At 43.8% G+C, this 24,551-nt stretch overlaps 2 protein-coding genes across 3 annotated transcripts in view; one reads left to right on the top strand and one right to left on the bottom strand.

Annotated features, from left to right (window-relative positions):
* MCF2L2 (MCF.2 cell line derived transforming sequence-like 2) overlaps nt 1–24,551 on the bottom strand; it is a 162,400-nt gene that overhangs the window by 67,157 nt on the left and 70,692 nt on the right. The gene's annotated exons all lie outside the window — the stretch shown is intronic.
* Nucleotides 1,394–22,805, top strand: B3GNT5 (UDP-GlcNAc:betaGal beta-1,3-N-acetylglucosaminyltransferase 5). Its single transcript, XM_075157296.1, has 2 exons — nt 1,394–1,507; nt 20,943–22,805. Exon 2 carries the CDS (start codon nt 21,282–21,284, stop codon nt 22,416–22,418), a length of 1,137 nt encoding a protein of 378 aa, XP_075013397.1. The 5' UTR covers nt 1,394–1,507; nt 20,943–21,281; the 3' UTR covers nt 22,419–22,805.

Below are 24,551 nucleotides of genomic sequence, written 5' to 3'. Positions count from 1 at the left end.
TATAACGTTATTTCTACTGTTATTTAAACACTGCTTAGATAACACGCCAAATTTACACAACAATCTACAAACTTTTCCTGCTAGGGTGAACTGCCAATTGTAAAGAATTCTATTTTGTCTTACTGCAGAATCAAACAGACGAAGAGAAATCTGGGAAGGCTGCTATAAAGTGTTTAGCCATATTAAGACATACAACAGGAGAAAGGAGACATCAAGTGAAAAACTCCTTAGGCCTTGAAGTTTCCCCAAACAAAACCTGTATTACAAAGCAACACATCCTTCCGTGGGATTGTTAAGTGCTCAGGTTTTACTCTTGCTCTACTTTTGCTGGGTGCCCTTGACAACAGTATTCCTATCTCTGATTTTCTCTCTTGTGTGTAAAAAGAAAACAATTCCTCACCTCCCAAAGATGTCAGATTTATGGCTGTAAAGTGACAAACAGACACTAATTGTCATGATATGCAATAGTTAAATTTCTATGAAGTCAATGATGAGGTCAGGAATGATTCAGATCAATCACAGTCATGTGAAAGAATGGAATGGGCTTGCATTTGATATTTATATTCAGTAAGAAATCCCAGGTTTCCAATAAACCATACAAGGCACAGCATTATAGTCGCTTTTCAACTTAAGTTGAATGAGCTTTTTTTTTTAACCTAGTTTTTCTCTTTACAAAAGTTCTGCAAAAGTGTATTTAAAGAAGGCACATTCATAGCATTTACCTTAGTTTGTTTTTTAAATACTTCTGTCTCAGTCTACCAACCACAGAAACTGATATTATTGATGTTCTTCAATGCATCGGGCATTCCCCTTAAGATGATGCAAATAAGTCACTAATTGTGGGGGAGGCAGAAGAGAAAAAAACCCTAAACCCCACTCTTCTTTCCTCCTCTGAAGATTTCCAACGAGAAAGTGAAATAAACAAGTTTCATTGTGACCTACAAACTAACTACCCAACAATAAGGTGTTATTTAGCACCTCGGAGACTTAGAGCAGCAATTAGCTAAACTTCCTATCGTGTCTCCTAAGATTTTTTTAAGACATAAGCAACTTTGAACTTCCAAGAAACATTACTGTTAGCACTTTGAGCGTCATTGCAAGACACTGTTTCCCCACATAGCACACTGCAGTCTCACCCTCACCACCTCCTCAGGAAAGAGGAAGAGGAAGAGGAAGAGGAAAAAATAAAATTGCATCAACCTGGCACAGCGGGAGTACGGATAATCGCAAATGCGCAGAGTGCCGCAGGCGGGCAGGGTGTTTATAAACAGCGGGACGTCTGAGAAGAGCTCGGGAAGCCGGGGCCGAGCCCGGGGAGCCGGCCGGGCTCGGCGGAGGGGGAGGAGAGGCGGAGCCGATTGGCTCCCCGGGCCGAGGGATCCTATATGCTGCCAGTGAATGAGGCGGCCCGAGTGCGGGCTGGGCGGCCGGGCGGCCGCGCCGGGGCGATCCCTCTTCCCCGAGGAAGGAAGCGGAGGAGCAAGCAGCTCGCTGTCCAGTTGTGTTGGTGAGATACCTGAATCTGTGCTGGGTGCCGTCCCGTCCCCGTCCTCCCCCCTCCCCCCCCGCTTTCTAAGTTTGTTCGCTTGCAAAGAGCAGCCGGCTTGTTTGTTCCTCATTTATGTGTAGAGCGAGTAGTTGGGTAATTAAAATTAGCGAAAATATTCTGTTTTCTTAAATGCTTTTTTTCTTCTCTGTCTGGCTTTAGGGATTGTAAGAGCTGGCCTGTTCAGGGGAGGAGGGTGTCTCACTTCTCCGCGTTTCTGGGAACTGCGGTTCCATGCTTTGGACAAACAAGTTTTCCAACTGCTTTGTTTAAAAGGTTTCTGCTACAGACCGCATCCATTAACTCTACGCGGTTGCCTTGCTCCTGTCTTAAAAGAAGGGTTAGGTGGGAGTTTGGGATTTCAAATTTCTGTGATAAACGAGACCCAAACTTCGGTGCAGTTTTAATGTCTGTTTTGTGTAGCCTTCTAGCAGATTCCTCCCAAATCTCTGATCGTTGTCTGGCAGTCGATTATATTCTTTAAAAAAAAAAAAAAGGCAGAAAAGCCTCAGAAAAAAATTTTTGTGGCCCTTTGAGGGTCTTTCTCGTCCCCTGAGCCGCGGAGGGAAAACTCGCAGCCACTCGAGCAGTGCGATGAAATAACCCATTCAAAGCGGTGCTGTTTCCTCCCGCCCCTTGTTCCGGCGGCCCCTCCCGGGTTCCTATTTCTCCAAATTATTTTTTTTGCTACAGGAAAAGTGGTTTGGTGTTTTTTTTTTCTTTCCTCAACTGTTCCCACCCAAGAAACTCGCAAATCCGGCTCGGAGTTTCTCCGCTCAGCCCTGGGTTGCAACACGGGGACGCACCCCCGAAAGCGTTGGGGCAACCCTCCCGCCCTGGCCTCGTTAGTGCCCTAATTAGCGCCGGGAGTTCCTCTCCCGGTGGAAGCAGGCACGGAGGCTGCCGGCCGCCCTGCCGCTCGGCAGGAGCAGCCCTCTCCCAAACTATTTTGGGGACTCCGTAGGAAATATCGGCTTGAGAAAACGCATTAGGCGAAAGGGGGAGATACTGAACGCTTTCAAAAAGCGCGTTTGCGCTAAGCAAAGCCTAAAAAAACCTCTTTTTTGTGTCTGTGCTCTTGGCCTGGCTGCGGACTTTCAAACTGTGTGGGCTGGAGCCGGCGGACGGGCGTGCCCGGCCGCCGGCGGGAGGTGTGCGAGAGGAAGGGCCGGGCCGGCTCCCTCCTTTGTTCCCCCGAAGGGGCGCCCGCAGCCGCATGGCTGAAGGCTGTTCTCTCTCCCCCTTCGCCTCTGCCCTTTTCCCCCTCCCAGGCCGCTCCCGGGGCTCCGCGGATGCCCCGGGGGCTGGGGAGGGGGGAAGGCGGGGCGGTGTGGAAGCTGACGATCGATTTGCGCTCATTTCGGGGTTCGCGGGGGTGCCGGCAGGCCCCTCCGCAGCCGCTGGGTGAGGCGCGGCGGCGGCAACAATCGGCGGAAACACCGCGGAGACGGTGGGGGGGACCTCCAGCCCGCGCCAGTGCGAGCTTCCGAGTGTCTTCGAGCCTCTTGGGTTTCAAAGGTTTTTGGGAGAGGTTGGGATGCTCCCGGGGCCGCGCTGGGAGGCGGGTGTGGGGCGCGCGGGGGGAGCCCCGGGCTCGGCGGGGGCGGCGGGGGCCGGAGAAAAGGGGGAGTCGCATGGGCTCACTCTCGCTGTGGGGACCGTAGGAAACATCTGAGCTTTTTAGGAGAAGTAGCTTTAACTGCTTCGGAGCAAGTTCTTGGAGTCTCTCTAGAGATGAGAGACTGGCTTTACCCCAATGTAAGCAACTAAACTAAGTGCAAGTCAATGATAAAAAAGCCTGTAATTCTATTCTGGCTACACAAAGCAGTGGAGAACTCGGTATGTGCTGCTTTCTTGTACTGCAGCATCCTTATCTAGTGACTGCCGAGGATCTCTTAGCAGGAGTGTTGAAACTACTAGTGCAGCTGTTGAAATCTATTGTGTATGATGCTGTCTTGTTCTCACTTCTCCTCCCCAATTCTTGCATTTCTCCAGTAGTTGGAAAGGGAAAAGGATGGGGTTAGCAAAGGGACAGATTATTTTTAAAAAGGGAGAATAGTTGTATTCTAAGACAGGATAAATGCCAGCTTTTTTTTTTCCCCCTTGTTGAGCAGGGCAGGAGACATTAAATCATTGTTGATAACAACAGCCGTGGAATATTCTAGCAGTATTCCAGAAGGTTGGACTGTCACATAGAGCTGGGTGTTGCTCTGGTATTATGGGAGTTACTGGTTGTTCTGCACAGAACTAGTTTCATAGAAGCCCACCATCTGTGATACACAGAAATGTAGCATCTCAGTGAAAATGCGCACTTTTTCACTGGTAAGGTTTTGGTTTTCTTTTTCTGCTTACTAGCTCTCTTCCATTGAGTGAATCAAAACTATATCACTTTCTGCTTTCTCTAAGATCCTAAATTACTGAGAAACAAACTAGTTGCTCATGCTGCTCAAAGCAGTAGTCGGGACAGTCTCTCTGACATCTGGCCAAGCTGGAGTAGTGAGTACTGAAGCTAGGAATGGTAATTCACCTACAGATTAGGGAGAAGCATGTGGAAAACCCTGCAAGTCGTTGCTTATCATTTGAAATGCCAGTGGCTTGTGTGTTTGGTGTTATTCTGCACCTACACTGTTACGGCATCTAGGATGTACTAAGTGTTGCCTCATCTCCCATGGTTATCAGTCTATGCCTGAAGAATTGTCTGGGTAATCCTTTAACTTGAAGATGGCGCTTACTAAAACTACAGAAGTACTGAGGGGTTTTTGTTGTTGGGAAAACTTGCTGTGGTTTTGCTGTTGCTGCAGTGGGTCTGCTGGGCCTTGGAACTGGCAGAAAGTGGTGGAGGGAACCAGAAAGTGATGGATTAGCAGTGCACCACTAGTTCTTCCATTCCTAAACTTGCAGAGTTTAATATAGTTACCTTCCTCAGCATCCTAGGATATGCACATCTCGAGTGAGGCTATCTGATTATTCAGCAGACCTTAGTAATAACTAATCTTTAAATTCCAGTGGAAAGCAGCATGGTCCACCTCTGTCAGGTTGGCCGGAAGTGACAGCAGGATTTTCTACTGATACAGGAGACATTGTGTATTTGGAATCTTTGCAACATTTGGGAAATTGTGGTCCAGATCCTGAACTGAGATCTGTGCATTCCTGAGTCTTCAAGGACTGAAATAATAGTCATGGACACTTGAGAGGTTTTTCCCCTTTCATAAGTTTTGCAAATAGGACATTTACCCTTGGCAGCAAGCAGGGGGAATACTATGGAAGGATCTTTATAGATGACATTTGACTTAAATTCTATAGTCAATGTATGGAAATAGGGTGATGAAACAACCCCTTTGCTTTGGAATTGCAACTTTTTAGAATGAACCTGTATCAGTCCTGAAGTTTACCTGTTGCTTGGGTGGCTGCGTATTCTGATCTTCAAATTAGACGGAATTGTGGCTTGGAGATGATGCTGCTACATGCCAAATAGCTCAGAAAATCTAACAGATCCCAAGACTGCTTAAACCACCAGTGGACAGATGACCTCGAAAGAAGGGAATGTTGTTGTAAGCAAAAGCAACTTAGTTTGAAGGATTGTTGAAGAGGGATGTATGTCTACATATTGCGAAGACCAGGGACTGTAGGAGTTTCTGCCTTGTAGCGCAGAGCAAGTTTGCTTGCTGCAAACCAGTTTTATGAGGTGAAGCTTGACTGTCTGGTACCATCTCCAGATTGCTAGATGTAGTCTTAAACTTGAATAAAAAGTGTTTGGTCACTCAGAACTCCCAGGAATGCTGCCATGCTCTGAAGGTACACTGTCACCTTTCAGGTGCAGGAACTCAACCTCACCAACTCAGGTGCAGCAACTTTGAAATAAAGAACTCCTTTTGTCAACACAGATCATATTGTTGGAGCTGCTTTGGGACATATCGGCAAAGGAAGGGATTTTAGCTAGTCCTCTGTATTTAGAGGTGAGGAAAGTTGCTTCAAATCAAACTTACTGCTGGCCCAGTTAAGTCACTTTCTACTCGCATTTCTTCTTCTGCTGCATCCTGCAACTTTTGTTTCTTCCAGTTTCATTTCTGCTAAGACCTGAAGAGGCTTGTGCTGATTGACGTAAACTGGCCTTTTGTCTTAGGGCAGGTTTTCTTGTTCTTTAAACTGCTATTCATCGTACACCACTGCAGCCCCTCTCCACCAGCCAGTTAGTTGTGTTTTTCCATGGAGTATGAAACAGACTGAGGATGGATGGGTTTTATTCTACTTGACTTGGTTAACTTAAAGGAAAATGAGTCTTTCACTTTGCACTGTATACATAACTGGGGTGTGTAATCCATGTGTTTTATTGTTAAGACTAGACAAAGTGCTTTCGCAACTCTTCTTGAAACTTTTCTGAATTTCCAATAAAATATTTATTCACTACATTCACTATAAGGAAGCCCTTATAGTGGGTAATAGGAGCGGCAAAGGGACCATACTTAATGACTAATTCTCTTCTGAAGTTCTGGCTGCTTTGTCCCCAAGACCTGAGTAAAGTCCTGTGGTAATGACAAGTGCTGACTTTCTATTGCATTGTTTTCAAAGCTCAACTTTCTAGAATGATCAGGCTGCTTTAATGGATGTCTTTGTTTTTCCTTCTGCCTTAAGTCATCCCTGTCTTATAAGCTTCTGCTCCCATCTTTGTAGCTTCCTTCTAGAGTCCACAGTCTGGCGTTTTGTAGTCTGTCTCCCAATGAATTCCATTTGTCGTTTCTACTTAATTCTGTTCCTGTCCTCATAGCAGTTCTTACTCTGGTGCTGTGTGTTTGCTAGTGCTCTGTGTAGTTCAGTTATGTTCTTGGCCTTACATTAGTCTTGCATGGAAGTGTGTATGTATATATACCCACGTACATACAACAGACACATATTTTTATATATATCAAACTATTATTTTTACTGGCTTTTGATGTTATTAAATAGTGTGACCTATTATCCATTTCTCTTAAGTGAGACAAGTACTTCTGGTTAAATGCAAATGCACGAGTTCCTCCATTTAATTGACAAAGACTGAAGTCTTAGAGAAATCTCACTGCTTATTAAACATGTTGGGAGTGTTTTGCAGCTCCTTTGTTTGACTTTTCTTATCTGATTTGAATCTTGAAGCTAGGCCTGAGGAATTCTTTGTTTAGTCCTCTGTTCTGTGGCTTGTTATAGCCAGTGACTTGTTAGCAGTTCTCAGGGAGGTTTCTTCAACTGTGGTAAGCTAGAAGCTGCAGGATGCTGTTCTTAAGTGGCTGCAGCTTACTGTATTGTCACGTTTCTCATAAGTGCATGTGGGGGGTGTTGGTTCTCTTCACTTTTCTACCATGAGCCTGTGCTGTTCCTGCTCCCCATATTTCATAACAAAAAAAGCAGATGAGTGTCTCCTGTTCAATTGCAGAGAAGGCTGTATAAAAGGCCAAAATTCTACTTAATTCCCACAGAAGTAGGAGAGGATTAATGGAATTCATCCCACCCAGTTTGCAGACAGGCTTAAACAAAGCCTTGAACTGCTATTATTCCAGCCAATCTGCAGTTGCTTTGTATATGCTGAGGTAGTTCTCAATCCACTTTATCATAAAATCTGAGATGTTTATGCCTTTCTGGCTTGCTTGAAACAAACATGGAGGCCCACAACAGGTATGTAGGAGCCCTCTGTATTTTAAAATTTGCAAAGAATCAACAGGTTTTGATGTGAAATATTTAACTGTCTTGAAAACTATTCAAAATGTGAAAACTACATTAAAGCCTTGAAACTTATGTAGCCATATAAAATAATTGAAATAGACCTTAGCTTAACATTTCACTACTGAACTAAGGGAAAAGGTCAGCTAGCCATTATGAATCCAGATCTCACGGAAGTATTAAAACAGTGGTGAATTCTGTCAGCAGCTGTTGTTGCAAATGCAGAAAACATTGTCCTCTCTAGTCCTTTTCGGTGGCCAGCTCTTCCAGTACACTTAGCTTTAACAGAACTTTCTTTGCTGTTTTCCTTAACACTCTCCCCAAACTGACAACCACTCCCCAAGAAGCGGCTATCTTTTGATATAGATAGCTCTTGATTGGAGAGCATGAACCTAACAGGTTTGGATGATATCATCCAAACATCTGATGATATGCATCAGATGAGTATCTTTGGTCATAGTCTTGCCAAGCTGGTGAAGAGGACTTTAAACTAAAGTTGCCGGGGTAGGGGAACCATAATCCATCCCACTCCTACCAGTTTGATGCCAGTGCCAGCAATAGATGTCCAGAGCCTGGAGAAGGAGGTCAGCAGGAGAGCACCTGAAGAGCAGCACAAAGGAATTCCAGCCAGTAAGTTAGCTTCATCGGGGGCCTAACTTAAATGCCTCTATGCAAATGCATGTAGCATGGGGAATAAGCAAGAGGAGTTAGATGTGCGCATGCCTGTGGGGCTATGACCTTATTGGCATCATGGAGATGTGGTGGGATGGCTCCTATGACTGGAGTATTGGAATGGAAGGATACAGGCTCCTTAGGAAGGACAGGCAGGGGAGACGAGGAGGGGGTGTTGCCCTTTATGTCAGTGACCAGCTGGAGTGTATGGAGCTCCACCTGGGGATGGATGAGGAGCTGACCAAGAGCTTATGGGTCAGGATTAAAGGGAGGGCAGGGACAGGTGACATTATAGTGGGGGTCTGCTACAGGCCACCCAACCAGGAAGACCGAGCAGATGAGGCCCTCTATAGATAAGAGCAGCCTCATGTTCACAAGCCCTGGTCCTCATGGAGGACTTCAACCACCCTGATACCTGTTGGAGGGACAACACAGCAGGGCATAAGCAATCTGGGAGGTTCCTGGAGTACATCAATGATAACTTCCTTCTCCAAGTGATAGAGGAGCCAACGAGGAGAGGTGCTATGCTGGACCTTGTTCTCACCAACAAGGAGGGGCTGGTGGGGAATGTGAGCCTCAAGGGCAGCCTTAGCTGGAGTGACCATGAAATGGTGGAGTTCAAGATCCTTAGGACACTGAGGAGGGCGCACAGCAAGCTTACTACCCTGGACTTCAGGAGAGCAGACTTTGGCCTCTTCAGGGATCTGCTTAGTAGAGTACCATGGGATAAAGCCCTGGGGAGGGAAGAGGGGCCCAAGAAAGCTGGTTAATATTCAAGGATCACTTCCTCAAGCTCAGGAGCAATGCATCCCAACAAAGAGGAAGTCAGGCAAAAACACCAGGCCTGCATGGATGAACATGGAGCTCCTGGATAAACTCAAAGACAAAAAGGAAGCCTACAGAGGGTGGAAGCAAGGACAGGTAGCCTGGGAGGAATACAGAGAAATTGTCTGAGCAGCCAGGGATCAGGTTAGGAAAGCTAAAGCCCTGATAGAATTAAATCTGGCCAGGGATGTCAGGGCAACAAGAAAAGCTTCTATAGGTATGTCAGGGATAAAAGGAAGACGAGGGAAAATGTAGGCCCTCTCCGGAAGGAAATGGGAGACCTGGTTACCCGGGATATGGAGAAGGCAGAGGTAGTCAATGACTTTTTTGCCTCTCTTCACTGGCAAGTGCTCAAGCCACGCCGCCCAAGATGCAGAAGGCAAAGGTAGGGACCAGGAGAATGAAGAACTACCCACTGTAAGAGAATATCATGTTTGAGACCACCTAAGTAACCTGAAGGTGCACAAGTCCATGGGACCTGATGAGATGCATCCATGGGTCCTGAGAGAACTGGTGGATGAAGTTGCTAAGCCATGATCCATCATATTTGAGAGGTCATGGCAGTCTGGTGAGGTTCCCACTGACTGGAAAAGGGGAAGCATAACCCCCATTTTTAAAAAGGGGGAAAAAAGGAAGACCTGGGGAACTACAGGCCAGGCAGTCTCACTTCTGTGCCCAGCAAGATCATGGAGCAGGTCCTTCTGAAAACTATGCTAAGGCATATGGAAAATAAGGAGGTGATTGGTGATGGCCAACATGGCTTCACTAAGGGCAAATCATGCCTGACAAATTTGGTGGCCTTCTACGATGGGGTTACAGTATTGGTGGATAAGGGAAGAGCAACTGATGTCATCTACCTGGACTTGTGCAAAACATTTGACACTGGCCTGCATGACATCCTCGTCTCTAAATTGGAGAGACATGGATTTGACGGATGGACCACTTTGTGGATAAGGAATTGGCTGGATGGTCGCATGCAAAGAGTTGCGGTCAATGGCTCGATGTCCAAGTGGAGACCAGTGACGAGTGGCGTTCCTCAGGGGTCGGTATTGGGACTGGTGCTGTATAACACCTTTGTCGGTGACATGGACAGTGGGATTGAGTGCATCCTCAGCAAGTTTGCTGACGACACCAAGCTCTGTGGTGTGGTCAACATGCTGGAGGTAAGGGATGCCATCCAGAGGGACCTTGACAGGCTTGAGAGGTGGGCCTGTGCAAATCTCATGAAGTTCAACAAGGCCAAGTACAAGGTCCTGCACATGGTTTGGGGCAATCCCAAGCACAAATACAGGCTGGGCAGAGTGTGGACTGAGAGCAGCCCTGAGGAGAAGGACTTGGGGGTGTTGGTTGATGAGAAGCTCAACATGACCTGGCAGTGTGCACTTGCAGCCCAGAAAGCCAACCGTATCCTGGGCCGCATCAAAAGAAGCGTGACCAGCAGGTCGAGGGAGGGGATTTTCCCCCTCTACTCCACTCTTGTGAGATCCCACCTGGAATACTGTGTTCAGCTCTGGGGCCCCCAACATAAGAAGGACGTGGACCTGTTGGAGTGAGTCCAGAGGAAGGCCATGAAGATGATCAGAGGGCTGGAGCACCTCTCCTGTGAAGACAAGCTGAGAGAGTTGGGGTTGTTCGGCCTGGAGAAGAGAAGGCTCTGGGGAGACCTTATAGCAGCCTTCCAGTACCTGAAGGGGACCTACAAGAAAGCTGGAGAGGGACTTTTTACAAGGGCAGGTAGTGATAAGGGGTAATGGCTTTAAACTGAAAAAGGGTAGATTTAGATTGGACATAAGGAAGAAGTTTTTTTTATGATGAAGGTGGTGAGACACTGGAGCAGGTTGCCCAGAGAAGTTGTGGATGCCCCATCCCTTGAAGTGTTCAAGGCCAGGTTGGATGGGGCTTGGAGCAACCTAGTCTAGTGGAAAGTGGCCCTGCTCATGGCAGGGAGGTTGGAGCTAGGTGATCTTTAAGGTTCCTTCCAACCCAAACCATTCTATGATTCTATGATATGTGTTTGTTTGATAGGCTTTCCTCAAGCTACATGTACCTCTTAACATAATGCTTCTAGCATGTTTATTCAGTTTCAACTTTACTTGGGGCTTTCTTGGGCCAGTGAAGACTGTGAATGCTTTTAGAATTGCAGTCTGGAAGTTAAAACTTAAGAGAAATGGACAGTCTGGTGCATTCGCTATTTCTAGATAATGATTTGTCTAAAGTTAGGGTGACTCTTTAATTGAATTCAAGGTGCTGTTTATGTAACTAATTTTAAATTCATTAAAAATGTAAGTTCTTTAACTTCTGTTGGTGTATCTTGAATGACTAGGATTTCATGCTTCTATAGAAAGAGTGTGTGTGTGTATATATATATACACACTTCACTTTTACACTGCATTTGCATGTGTTGAAACAGTTTTAGCAAATTAGTGCAGAACTACCCCAAATGGGAATTAATCTGTTAAGAAAATAACTGAAGTACAAATGCTAAATAAGAAGAGACTATGTGGTCAGATAGGCTGCTTGCTTGATTCAATAGATAGGAAATTAATGTATCAATAAAAGAAGACATCCCAGTAGATGAGATTATCCAAGAAGGAGACAGGGTCATTAATAACTCTCCTCCTCTTCCCTCAGCCTCGAGTAGAATACAACATTTCTCAGCTTAAGAGTTGCTGGCAGCTATGTATAGCAGTGACAGGAGGGGGTGAGAATGAACAAGGCATGATTCTGTTAAGGGACAAGGGAATAGAGTGTGCAATGACTATCTGTTCTTAAGTGCTTGTAGATCTGTGGGTGTAAGAAAAGCTGAAGTGGCTTAAGCAATATTTGCTCTTGGTGATCTCAAGAGGAGGGCTTTGAATTGTTGTGGTAATGGCAGCTCCACTACATTTGAGGAGGTGATAAGCCATTGTGGGGTTATCTTAAAGAGGTTCTCTTCCTCATGATTTCTCACTCAGCAGAAAGCTCATCTTTTAAATTTAATTATATATGCAGATGCTTTCTTAGAGATGATAGAAGTCTTGTTTTTCTCCATAGAGCTGCTTCTGTTCTAGGCTGATCCTATAGTTGCTTTAAGAGGACTATCTTAAATTACTAGGAGACTTTTATATATAGGTGTGTGCTTTGTTTGAGGTACATCTCTGTGCATGGTGGATTTGGTCTAGCATTAGACCTTGTGCTTGCTGACTGTGTTATATGTGGCGGGGAAAGCATGGCCTTGAAACTGAAGACCTGGGTACTTTCCTTGGCAACAGAGAAAATTAGTCTGTACTGTCTAGTATCTCTGTGCATAGGATTGGGACCTGATTTGCTCCTTGATTGCTATAACACATCTGAAGAACTGAAAAACAGGCTATGTTCCTGACTGCATGGCTGGGGTCATCTAACTGGAAGAATTCTTAACAAAAATTATGTTGGTTCTTACTGACCAGTACTCTTAGGATGCAAACCAGCACAGGTGGTCTGCAGTCCAGCTTCCTTGTGTATGTGGTTTGCAGGTAGACAAGTAAACCTGCAGACTTGTCTCCCAGGGCTCTCTGTGTAGGTTTGGGAACATAACCACTGGAGCAAAAGATTTGATGAAGGGGTGACTTGACTTTCTAAATTCCTACATGTTTTATCATCATTGGTCTAACTGCAAGAAAAAAAGATTTTAAAAAAGAAAACCCAAACCAAACAAACAAAACGCCAATACTTTGGCACAAAAAACCCCTGCATTCTAATCTATAAATTGAACTTCTCGTTTGTCTGTCTTTCTGCCTTAGTGTCCACATGTTAGTGACACACGTAACATCCAAATTTTGATTGTAAACTCTTGCTGCAAAATGGGAGACCCATCTGGAGTTTGATGCTGAATTGGGATCATAGGCTAGAGTATTGCCTGAGGAAGAGGGATAGACTGGAGAGCAGATGAGAGAGTATTTAATCTGGAATGCAAAACTTAAAACATGGAACTAGGATAGTAATGTCTAGCATGGTTTAGAAATGGCCATGGTACACCAGTGTTAGCCTTCTGTTTAAATAAGTCCTTACACTTTCTAACTTATATTTTTTTGAAAGTATTCTTACTAGGCAAAAAAAAAAGTTTCAAAGTGAGGCCCCATAGAAAGGCAGCTTAAACTAGTCATCCTGCAATTAGTTGTGTTAGTCTTAAATTTGACTTCCTCTTAGTTTGGCAGCTAGCATGGAAAAAGTCTGCTTCAGATAGTTGTTCAGCTTGATTTTCAGGTATGGCCTGTAGACTGGAACAGAAATCACCTTAGGTTTGTGGGGAAAATAGGCAGGAAATAACATCTCTGGATCTAACTGCAAATAAGTATTTGAATGGGCTTACTGAAAACAGGCAGCAGAAGGAATTAGTCATTAGATGGGGCTGTGATGTTGTAGCTCTTCAACTTTAACATGCTATAAACCAGGGATTCAGCATTAATGTGGAACTAGAGAATTTGCATTCTTTTGTCTTCCAGTGTTGTGCTTTGGACTGGATCCTTAACTGATTGATATTTCACAATTGCTTTCTCTAGTATGGGGAATCTTCAGCCTTCAGTTTCAGTCAACCTTCAGCTCAAAGCTTGCCATGTGTAATGGGATGTCCTTCTTGCAAGGTTGTCTGAAACACACTTTTGCAGAGAGATGAATACTCTAACGTGGGATAGAAAGCAGTGGCAAGCTAGTCCTTTTTGTAATGCCTTTCGTGGTCCTCACCCACTTTTGCCGGCAAGGTGTATTTATAATATTCTGAGACTAAGTGATAAATAGTCACTAGAAAATGCTTTACACCGCTTATACAGAAGCTTCCAGATAAGGTTCCAAATACGAACAGAAATTATCTACTATAAAAAGGGTGTGTGTGTGCTTTCTAGAGGCTATAAAAAGTGCTGACTGAAGTCTCACTCTGAAGCAGAAAGACTAGTGCTGTACAAATGGTTTTGATACTTAAGCTCTGCCATCCACCGGAGGGGGTAACATCAACAGCTGCAGTTAATGTGCCCTGCCCCTTTGCTGCATATTTTTGCCTTGGTACATGGGAGTTGGAAGGAATGTGTACCAATCTGGCATGTCTTTAAATACTGGCACTGTAAAAGTGAACTTACATAAATGCAGACTGCTGTTCAGTATAGCATTAGAGCACATCACTGGCATCTGCCAACACAGATGTGATGGGTTGTAAAACAGGCCTTTGTAGCTGAGTCTTAGACTTCTGACTTGCGTGCATGAAGTTAAGTACTTGGTCACTTGTCTCAGAGAATGAAGGCATGCAGCCTCAATCGTGTCACTGCCAGACTCTGAAACTTCAGAATATTATCCTTACTGTCAGTACAAAGAACTGGCTCTTTTTACCCAATCTGCTGCACACAAAGCAAAGAATTTCATGTTTGTGCTTGTGCATTTTGTGCAAAATCCCTTGAACTAAATGACTCATATTTTGGAGGCTTTCATTCTGGAAAATGCAGTCCTCCCTTCTAGCTTGTACGGGGAAGAGCATCCAGTAGATATAGCAGGTTAAAACAACTGAAAATTGCAGTCTAAATGTAGACTGGCGCTTGAAAGATGTGGTTCTGCTCCTCACCTGCTATCTGCACAGGAGCTGTTTCAGGGAACTGATCCTGATGAAAGCGATTTAAGAAGGCAGGTCTGTCCATTCTGGCAGATGTCTCCATTTAGATTTGCTTGTAGCAGCTGGGAAGCTTGCTGCTCCATTTTAGGGGAAACTGAAGAAATCACTCTCTTCCTTTCCACCCAATAATTAGAGCAAGCGCAAAACCTTTGTAGAAACTAAATCTCTACTGGCAGTTAGCTGTTTCCTGGCAGTGGTAAGCATTTACAACCTGTTTCTGCTTCCAGCACTGAAGGAGTTAAATGCTTTACTCAATTGCCATCTCATACTTTGCCATCCTTTGAATTTCTCTGCCAACGAACACTTCAGAGATTGCCTCAGCACTTTTAAGTGTAACACATCAATAAGAAGCAGCAAGTGGTCACAGCTTTCGATGTCTCATTTTTCTACATGTTGCTGTAGTTATTGCTGATACAAAGCTCCCCTGGAGGAAGTGCTGTACTTCACTGCCATTTTTTTTTAACAAGGGAATTGCTCTTGACTGAGCAACTTCAGAATCATTTAAGGAGTTGATGTTTTAGAAGGTGTTGGATGTCTACCTTCTGAAAATCAGGTGTCTGTTCAACCTGAGAAGTCCTCAACGCATGCACAAAAAGCATCTAAGAATGCTGATGCTACCATCCCAGGAAACTGTACCCTGATTGCAAGTTGCAGGCCAACTAAAGAACTTGCAGTCAAAGCCTGCATATGAGATTGCAGAACATGGGTTAAATGTTCTTGAAACAAAATTTTCCAAGCTATTGTCAGTCATCCCTGCATTAATGTTCTTTGTTGATGCAACATCGACGACCTGACTCTAAACTTTTCATAGATCTTTATAGCACTAGACTGTTTCTTTTGGTTAATACCATTGTCATTGTGACCATATTTTCCTACAGGATAGCTGTCCGAGTTGACTTCCATTTCTCACCGGTTTTGTACAGAACAAGGTGTGACAGTGGATGTTTTGACATTACTTGAAATTATTTTCTTTACAGGGTGTGTGCTTGTGCTTTCTTTTTACCTTGGTGCTTGCAAACTATGTAGGAAGAAAGGCTTAGCTAAATACCTTCCTGCATCTTTTTTCCTTAAAATGACCTTCTGTCACTATGGCAGGAAGTCCTAGGAGTGTCAGGGGCATAACTTGCTCAGTGTCTCTGTTCAGTTTTCTTTTGTGATACAGCTCATATGTAAGAGGAACTTCCAAGATTAGTTTCAAAGCAACTTCTTAATTTATAAGAAGTTCTTCAAATGCTGGGGAGTGAAGAAGGAGGACATAGGCCAGGGTAGAGATGACAGACAGCATGACTTGTGAAGACGTGTCGGCAACGGAAAAATGGTAAGAGGAACCTGGGTTATGTAATCTTGTAGCTAAAGCTGTAAGCAGCAATGTCCGCTCAGGCTTTGCTCCCATTAACTTAGGCACATACTTTCTTACCCTTTAATTAGTCAATCGGAAGGGAAAATCTTGATAAACATGTAATTTTGTGTTTTGATGACTGACTTGATGTGCTAACTTGACTAGATTTCCTTTAGTCTTTTGGTGGAAGCAGTACATCAGTCAGTACTGCTGGAGATGGAAGAGTTCAATTTTCATAGGAATTACAACTGTTTGCAACCAAACATTGCAAAAAAGTTTTAAATTCTACTTAACAAACAAAACTCTCAAACACGCCAAAACGTGTTTGAACCCCATAGCTCCTTTCTAAACAGATCTTGAAAGCTTCAAGAAAATCCAACCCACTCTTTTCAGGATTCTCATTGTTACAATAGGCCTGACAAATCTGTCTGAATTTAAATCCAGGCAGTGCTAATCTTAGTCTCTGCAGCTCTAACTGCAGCGTGTCTGCTTCTGTCACCTCTGTGGTTGGGCACATTCCTTTAGTGCTGTAGAAGTGGTGTTGCAGCTTAGGTCCGTGTGACATCTGAAGTCTTCCAGCAGGATGGAGGATCTTTGCAATGTGCCTTCTAACCTGGACATCCCACTCTGCTATCAAACAAGCTGATCTGGAATAGCTCATGTGACAGGACTATCCTGACTTTAGACCAAAAGCCTGTCCTAGGGCTTCAAGTTTTCTGTAGTAACACAGAGCCTGGTAGTAGCCTTAGAATTGAAAAGACTGAAAGCTTTAGAAACAATGTGTGTTACATCTGGTTCTACAAAAGCAACCCTTGAGTCCTGTTGTGAACTTAGGTTAGGCTCTAGATACAGCTTGACCTGAATTAACTATTTTCTTATACTTCCTTCAGGGTTTCAGTAGGTTGCTTTTTGAGGGGAAGAGGTTGGGTGGAGCTGAATTTGGCTTGTTGAGCAACTACATAAGCTCCAGAGCTGTTGCAAGCCTTGGAAGGACTGTGTGGTGAGGATGAGAGGGCAGGGTTGGGGGAATAGTGATTGTAAGGCTGTCCCCAACTGGCAGCAGTAAGCTTTTGGTTGAGCTCAACCATCACACGGAACTGCACCCTTAAACTAAGTGGCTCTTTGGCACAGCCAAGGACAAGACATGGACATAGAGATCAGCAGCTCTTCAGATGACTTCTGTTTGAAACTAGGTAATGTTTGAGGTGGTTTTTCTCATAAGTCTTCTGAACTTTCTTTATCCAAGAGTTGTTGATGTGAAAGGGACAGTTGCTACAAGCTGATAGTAAAAAAAATGGTTCTGTTTAAAATAATGTTTCCTGGAATATTCTGCATTGCCTGGGAAAGCTACTTGTGACCTAAACTTATTTTCTGTCCTAGGCAGAAGGAGCGAAAAATAACTATACATTGTGGTCTTTGTCCTAATATACATGTTATGCAGGGATGTGGTATACTGAATCTATTACAGATTAATTGAAGCCCAGCCTTTGTACTGTACCACATGACAACACTTGTAGCTGGGAGTTGTGGGGTGTTCTCTCTGGGCAGTCTTAGTTGGTCTCCTTTGGGTTTAGGTTTTCATCAGCGTGGTGGTACTTGGAAAAATCTCCCTGTTGAAGTGTTTTTTGTGTGAATGTTGTCTCTTCATGGATCTTCTTGTGAGGGTCTGTCTCTCTGTTTCATGTCTGAGGTGTCCCTGTGTTTCTTTAGGGTGTCTCTTACCTGTCTCTCCTAGTGGACTTTCCAAAACTGTTCTACTTCTGTCCTGAAATGAACTTCATATTGACTTTTTTCAAATATTGACTTCTGTGGACATTTAAAGTAGCTCCCTAAGGATCTGCTTTTCCACAGTGCTCACTCTACAGACTATCGAGTTTGCATAACAAACTATGCTAGCTCCACTTTCATCCCAGAATATATGCTGAATGCAAAATACAGAATTGTAAACAGTTGCTACATTCAAGTGACAGTCATGCTTGTGGTAATACTGAAAGGCTAAATAACAAACCCCTTTAGGAAAGGTAGGATTGCTGCAGGGTGAAAAAAGCTTGCAGTACTTGCAACTGGGGGAAGACCACATGCAGTTGTGAATCTTAAATCTGCTGGAGGTGAAGGCAGCTACACGAACTGCGTATGGGTGCTTGGTTCTCCCAGTCTCTCTCCAATCTCAGAATGGATCTAAAAGCTTCCAAGCCACAAGTAAGAAAATGCACACCAAGAGGCAAAACACCTTAATTATGGTCAAAAAAATGACTGTCAAACATGGTTTTATCTCTGTTCCACAATGTTTCCTCTTGCTAGGGAGAACACATTGGTGTGTTGTTTTTTTTTTCTTTTCTCAGAATTATGAGAATCAATTGGCAGTGAATAGCTCCTGTGGTGACTCAACCTGTTCTCCTGTTAAGGGAAGGAGAGCATGACTAAGCCCAAAGGATGGGTGTTGCAAATGGGCTATAAAAAGCTCTGACGATGAAAGAGACTCTACTTGTGCATTGGCATCTTCAGTGCAAATCTCCAGGCTTTTTTAGAGGGAGATAGGGGGGTTAGGTATAGGCCTTCTTAAATTTCATCAGTATTGCTCATCTATAATTGCATTTTAAAGTTTTACCTGAGGGGTATATTTCTGAGGAGGATTCTGAACAACTTCTGTCTACTAAAGGTTGATCTAATTTCCCTGAACTAGATCAAGGAAATGATAGACTAGACTGTACCATCCTTTAGCCAGCTGATCTTATGGCTTGTTTTTTCTTCAAGGAAAAGCTTAAGTTTTCTTCCCAGCATCTCTGACTTCCAGGAGGGAGGTGCTAGGGAGCAGAAAACTTAGTCTATGCACATCTCTTGTCCCCTGCTATCTGCTCCATAATTAAAGCTCTTTCCACAGTGACTTCTGTGTTTTGTTTTGTTTTCCTGGGGGCTTTTATTCTTCCCTAGCAGCAATAACTGTCATGTAGGTTAGTTTCACTGCTAGTCTTCAGTGACCTCTGTCAACTTTGTATTTGTGGTGTTGACTATTGTCTCCTTTTACCATGGGCAGTTGCAGACTGTTGGCAAAACATGTTATCCAAGTGTAATCTAAAAAAGTTGTATTTAGTGACTAGGATCCCTGTGCTTACCAAGGTAAACTGCTTCAAGTGGTTAAATAGATGGCTTCATGCTCCCTTTACTTTCAGAAAAGTCAGTCAGCTGCTTTTAAGCTATCATGATGGCAGGGGGCAACCTGACCATCTAGGCTGAGCCTTTTTTTTCTTTTTAGACTTTGTAAACTTAATTGGGGGAGATGATGCTGCAGCATTTGTGCTAACTGGCCAACTTCATGTAGAGTACAGATTTTTGGACAGGAGCACAAATATGCATCTAGGTCAGAGGGGAAAACCAGAACTTAGCCTTACTCTCAGGAAGTAGTGGGTATCTTCAGACCTACTCCTCCAAAAGGAGCTATCAAATGTCTGGATTTCTGTAACACTCCAGCTTGTCTGCATCTCTGTGCTTCATCTGAAACAAGAATAAGCTTTGCAATAGCGTTCTGTTGTAAAGTTGCTGAGTTTATAACTCTGAGATGCATTGTTTAACTTCATGTTTCTAAAATAAAAAGGGTTTAAACTGATGCTATAAAAAGCGCTGACTGACTTTTATTCACCAAACTGCCCATACAGCTTTTCTGTTATGTACGACAATCTGCAAGCCTCAACTGCACCAATGCACGGTTTCCATTTTGAGCAGCCAGTCCCCTTCCTGTGGTAGATAACTACACCACAAAATTGCTCTAGGTTTTCTTATCTCTGTACAGTCTGTTGCGTTCTCATCATGCTATCTAGTTGCAAGACCTCAAATGGGTAGAACAATCTCTCAAAAATTTGTGTTGCACATAACTTCTAACATAGTAGTGATAGCTTGTGTTCTCTTGCTTCAGGGGTTGTGTTTCCATGCAAGAAGTGCTTAGCTTGTGGGGTGCCATTCCTTATGGTGCTAGTCCTACGTTTCCGGCTTGACAGAGAGCTCACTCTGTTTGTGGGTTTTTACACTGTGATTGGGTAGCTGCTCCTTCGGGCTGTTCTTGTCTGGTAGACAGGAAAGCGAGCTCCGGCTACAAGAACTAAATTTTACAAACTGCAGGGCAGGAAGGCTGGACTTGGGTGGCTTTTTGTGCTTTGGGTTCTTTACTTCACTAAAACCCTAGTGGGTAGCAGAGTCGGTAGCCCCGCAGTGTTAGCTGTCTGGTCTTAACGGGTGTAGCTCTCATAGCTGGGTGTCTGACTGAAGTCTGTCTGTGGTCCTGTCTGGTGTAGCTTGCTGCATAACCTGCCTCTGGACCTTAGCTTGGGTTGCAAACAATCCCTGTCTGCACCATCGGCTAAAAAGTAGAGGTTCTAAGCTGATACGTGTTTGGTAACGGGTGCCACTGGAGCACTTTTCAGCCAACCTCAGGCTGGCTGTGGAAGTCAAACGGCTGCTTCCCTTCAACAAGCCTGCCCGTGGGGTCGAGGCAGGAGAGCACTGCCGCCCTGGGGCTGCGTGGCCTGGGGTGCGTTGCGGTGCTACCAGGGCTGGGGGAGGAAGGATCAATACGGGCAAGGGGACGACACGGAGGTGGTGCCTTCCCTCAGGGCCGAGGCGGTGGCCGCGCGAGGAGCTGAGGCACAGGAGGCCCTGCCTAACCTGCGGCCCCACGGCCTTCAGCCAGACGGGAGCCAGGGCTGCCTTGCTTGCCTCCTTCCCAGTCAGCTCTGGGCCCTTCTCGCAGAGAGCCTGGTCGAGGGGGGGCAGGGGTGAGGGGAGGGCGGCAGCGCAGGGCACCTGCGGGGCTGTGAGGGAGGGGAGGCCTGTGGGGCAGCTCTGGCTCTTGTGGTGGCCCAGCGCTCCCACATCCGTGAGCCGATGCAGGTCTCTGCGTGGGTCTCGCTCTTTAAGAGACCGCCCAAAGACATCTTGTAAACTCGGTCATTTGTAGGGTGTGGCTTCCCTCATAGCTTAAAAGAAATAAAATGTTGTCATCTGTTGGTTAACGGCAGTGGGTTTTATCTAAGAAAGTTTCTTGTGTCAGAACTGAGCCTCTGTGTCAGGTTCCCCTTTTCCTTCACCAGCCTCCCGCGAGCTTGCTCTGGGCCCCTGGCAACCTCTAACTTGCTGCCGGTGTTTTGGGGAGGTGATGGGGAGCGTCTGAATAGTTAACTCATTTCCATGACCAAACCTAAAATGAGATGTGTTAATAACAGCTCATTAAAACTTTTCTCCTCTTCCCCCCACCTCACAATTGGTAGGTATTCATCGATGTTCAAGAAGGAAAGAAACACGTGAGAAGATCCGATTTAGGACCGTAGTGTTCACTTCAAGATGCCCCAAAGGGAAAATACTCATCTGCAAGTCTCATCCTTTAAAACTGTCTGCATTGTTTCGATCAAAGAAAAACATTTTTTGAGAAAGATGACTTGTGAAATCTGTGAACAAAGCTGGCTTTACAAGGATACTGAATGAAAGACAACATGCCTTACAAAGGACACTTATCTTGAAGGGATGACACTGTGCTCTTAAACTAAAACACAGGCACTGTAAAAACACTGATCCTGAACAAGAATAAGGATTATAGAAACTGCATCAGAATGTTTGTTAGTCCCAGAAGAGTCAGAAAATGCCATTTTTTGCAGATATTTGCCACTTGCTTCATACTGTGTCTCATGATTTTTTGGGGACCATTTGATAATCACATTGTGAGCCATATGAAGTCCTATTCATACAGATACCTCATAAATAGCTACCATTTTGTGAATGATAGTCTATCTGTCAACAGGGATAACTTGGACAGAGTGTCAAGCTACCAGTACTTGATCAACCACAGACAGAAATGTCAGCAGCAGGATGTCCTTCTCCTGTTGTTTGTGAAGACTTCTCCTGAAAACCGTCATCGGAGGGATGCAATTAGACAAACTTGGGGTAATGAGAAGTATGTTCGTTCTCAACTTAATGCCAATATTAAAACTCTTTTTGCTTTAGGACGACCAACAGATCATCTGCAGCAAACACAGCTGCAAAGAGAACTTCAGCTGGAAGACCAGAAATACAGTGATTTGATTCAGCAAGACTTCTTGGATACTTTTCACAATCTTACTCTTAAATTGCTTTTGCAGTTTAGCTGGGTGAATGCCTACTGTCCTCACGCCAGGTTCATTATGTCTGCAGATGATGATATATTTATCCATATGCCAAATCTTGTTGCTTATCTCCAAAGTCTGGCACAAATGGGGGTTCAAGATCTCTGGATTGGTCGTGTCCATCGCGGATCCCCTCCCGTAAGAGACAAGAGTAGCAAATACTATGTTCCATATGAAATGTACCAGTGGCCCTCTTATCCTGACTACACAGCAGGAGCTGCATATGTAATATCAAATGATGTAGCAGCTAAAGTATATGAGGCTTCATTGACTCTCAATACAAGTCTTTATATAGATGATGTTTTCATGGGTCTCTGTGCCAATAAAATGGGAATTGTACCACAATATCATGTATTTTTTTCTGGGGAAGGAAAGGCTCCATATCATCCTTGCATTTATAACAAAATGATGACATCTCATGGACACGTAGATGATCTTCACCAGCTCTGGAAGCAGGCTACAGATCCCAAAGTTAAAAAGTTTTCTTCAGGGATTTGGGGTAGAATATACTGCAGACTAGTCAATATTGTGCTTCTCTGTAAACTATACTATGAGGACACATACCCTTGTTCAGCTGCATTTTCTTAATACTTGAATATCTGCATTGAAGATCCACTGAGCCAAAACAGAGCAACAACTTTTTAGCTGTTTATTCAAAATATATGTAAACATGGAAAGAGGTAAAATTTAAATGTGAATAGTTGGGGGTGGGAGGGAAAGGTGGTCCCAAATTCTGTTCAGAAACTCTTATTGGAATAGCTCTCCTATTGTACTGCAACTTACATTGTAGCCTGTTTTGTGTGTTTTTTTTTTTTTTACACTCTTCAAGGGATGCAAGTCTGGATTAAATGAACTATAATGGACTTGACTTCTAGACTTTGAAATGCTGGTGAAAATGTCTGTTACTTTGAACTTGTCAGTAAGTCTTAAGTTTTTTTTTTTAAAAAAGCTATGTGACCTAAGGCACATGATGACAAAAAAAAAAGAAAATCTGCTATATAAAAATGGAGTAGACTTTTCAAAACACAAGGAAAATAGAACTTCTGACCTGATGAATGAGACTATTGCAGTAGTTTAAGGCAGTGTAAATTGGTTACAAATATTCACCATTTCTCAATGCTTCATAGAAAGTAAGCCTGGACCTGCACAATTGACGTACAGTGAGTTCTAGAAGTGAAGACCTGCTACAGTCTTTTTCTCAAAGTTCCCTAAATCTTTGAAATAGGGAGACAGTGTTTGAGCGCCCTCTGACTTGGTTGTTTTAAGAAGTAACAAAGGAGGCCCCTTTAGGTCAGGACTGAACTTGAAAGGATAAAAATCAAATACTACTCATGTAACTGGTTTTGCTAATCTTTCTCTGCCTTCTGAAATCTGAAGCAGTGTATTTAAACAGTCCAGTCTTTAATAAGCAAATAAGCTAAATAAGTTTTCTTTTAACAATGCTTCTGCTTTCCAATCTTCATGGTTCTAAAGGTGAAAAGCAAGCAAAAGTCCCTAAGAATGTTACTTATAGCTGATTTGAAGCTGTTAAAGACTTTAAAAAGCAAAATTTCATGCTTGTACTAACAAAGAGGGAGGGTATTTTCTGCATAAAGTTTGACTTCACAGTGAAGGGATAGGGAGATGGTGATCCACAGAAACGCGGTACACAAATCAAAATCACTAAAATATTTCTCCTGAAGTCTTAAGCACAAGCTTGTCGTTAAAATTTCAGGGTAGTTTCTGTCCACAAAACCCTGTATCTTGAATATATTTCAATGTTAATATCACCTGCAGGAGGAACAAAACACCTGTGCATTGTAAATCAGGATAGGTGATCAAACTCCGTGATGCTCAAAGTCCAGCTACTATGAGTTGTACTGTGGTGCCATATAAATATTGCAGAGAACCAAAGTTGTAGGATGTCTGCAGTCTTTTCTTGTATAGCTCACTAATGGTGTTTTCACAGACTCTCAGGACGGATATTTTAGTTGCTAATTGCCAGACCTCTGGTAGCTCTTCCTGGAGTGGACAGACAGCCCATGCAAGGTACAGTCAGATATTGCTTGTGAACTGATTTGATGCTGGAACAAGTGCTAGTGTGGGTAGCGTCAGAAATGCTTCTGAAAGCTTGAATGAGTCAAGTTTATCAGCAGACCACTAATAATGCAAAAGCTCTCAAATTATCAAGCATCTGTTGGAAATGTGCTAATTACAGGAGCAATACTACTTGCTTTCTAAGACTAGCCTTTTTCTTCGGCCTGAAGTTTCTCACTGTGTGGAGTAGTGAGGTACTTGATCTGTGTCTTCTGACTTTGCTATAGAACAGCTATACAGGACTTGGCAGTTTTAAGCTACAAGTAGTAAGCTTTTGTTTAAATAATTGCTACTGCTCTTGAAGCTGTGCTGCAGGTTTTAGTGGTTTGACTGGCTAATGGTATATGTTAATGTAGACAGAATCCAGGAGTGAGCTTGCTCACCGTTCTCTAAGGTGCCATTTCAAATAGATGGTAGGTAGCTTCTGGAATTAAGTGAAACATGTAACTTTCTATAATTGGTTTTCCAGAAGGAAAAGAATAAGAATCCTAACTGGACCCAAATGTTGGGTATATAAAGACCCCACAAATAAATAATTTGTCAGTGTCAGAATGATTGAAGAATGTAGCAGCTATACGTCAGAAAGAACAAATCCAGCTCCTGTTCTTGCTTGAACAGATTGATTACAGTACTGAGGATGTGTGT

Source organism: Calonectris borealis, chromosome 9 (genome assembly GCF_964195595.1).
Source record: "Calonectris borealis chromosome 9, bCalBor7.hap1.2, whole genome shotgun sequence".
Taxonomy (NCBI): domain Eukaryota; kingdom Metazoa; phylum Chordata; class Aves; order Procellariiformes; family Procellariidae; genus Calonectris; species Calonectris borealis.
Note: the sequence above shows the minus strand (reverse complement) of the source record. Positions and strands in the feature narration are given on the sequence as shown.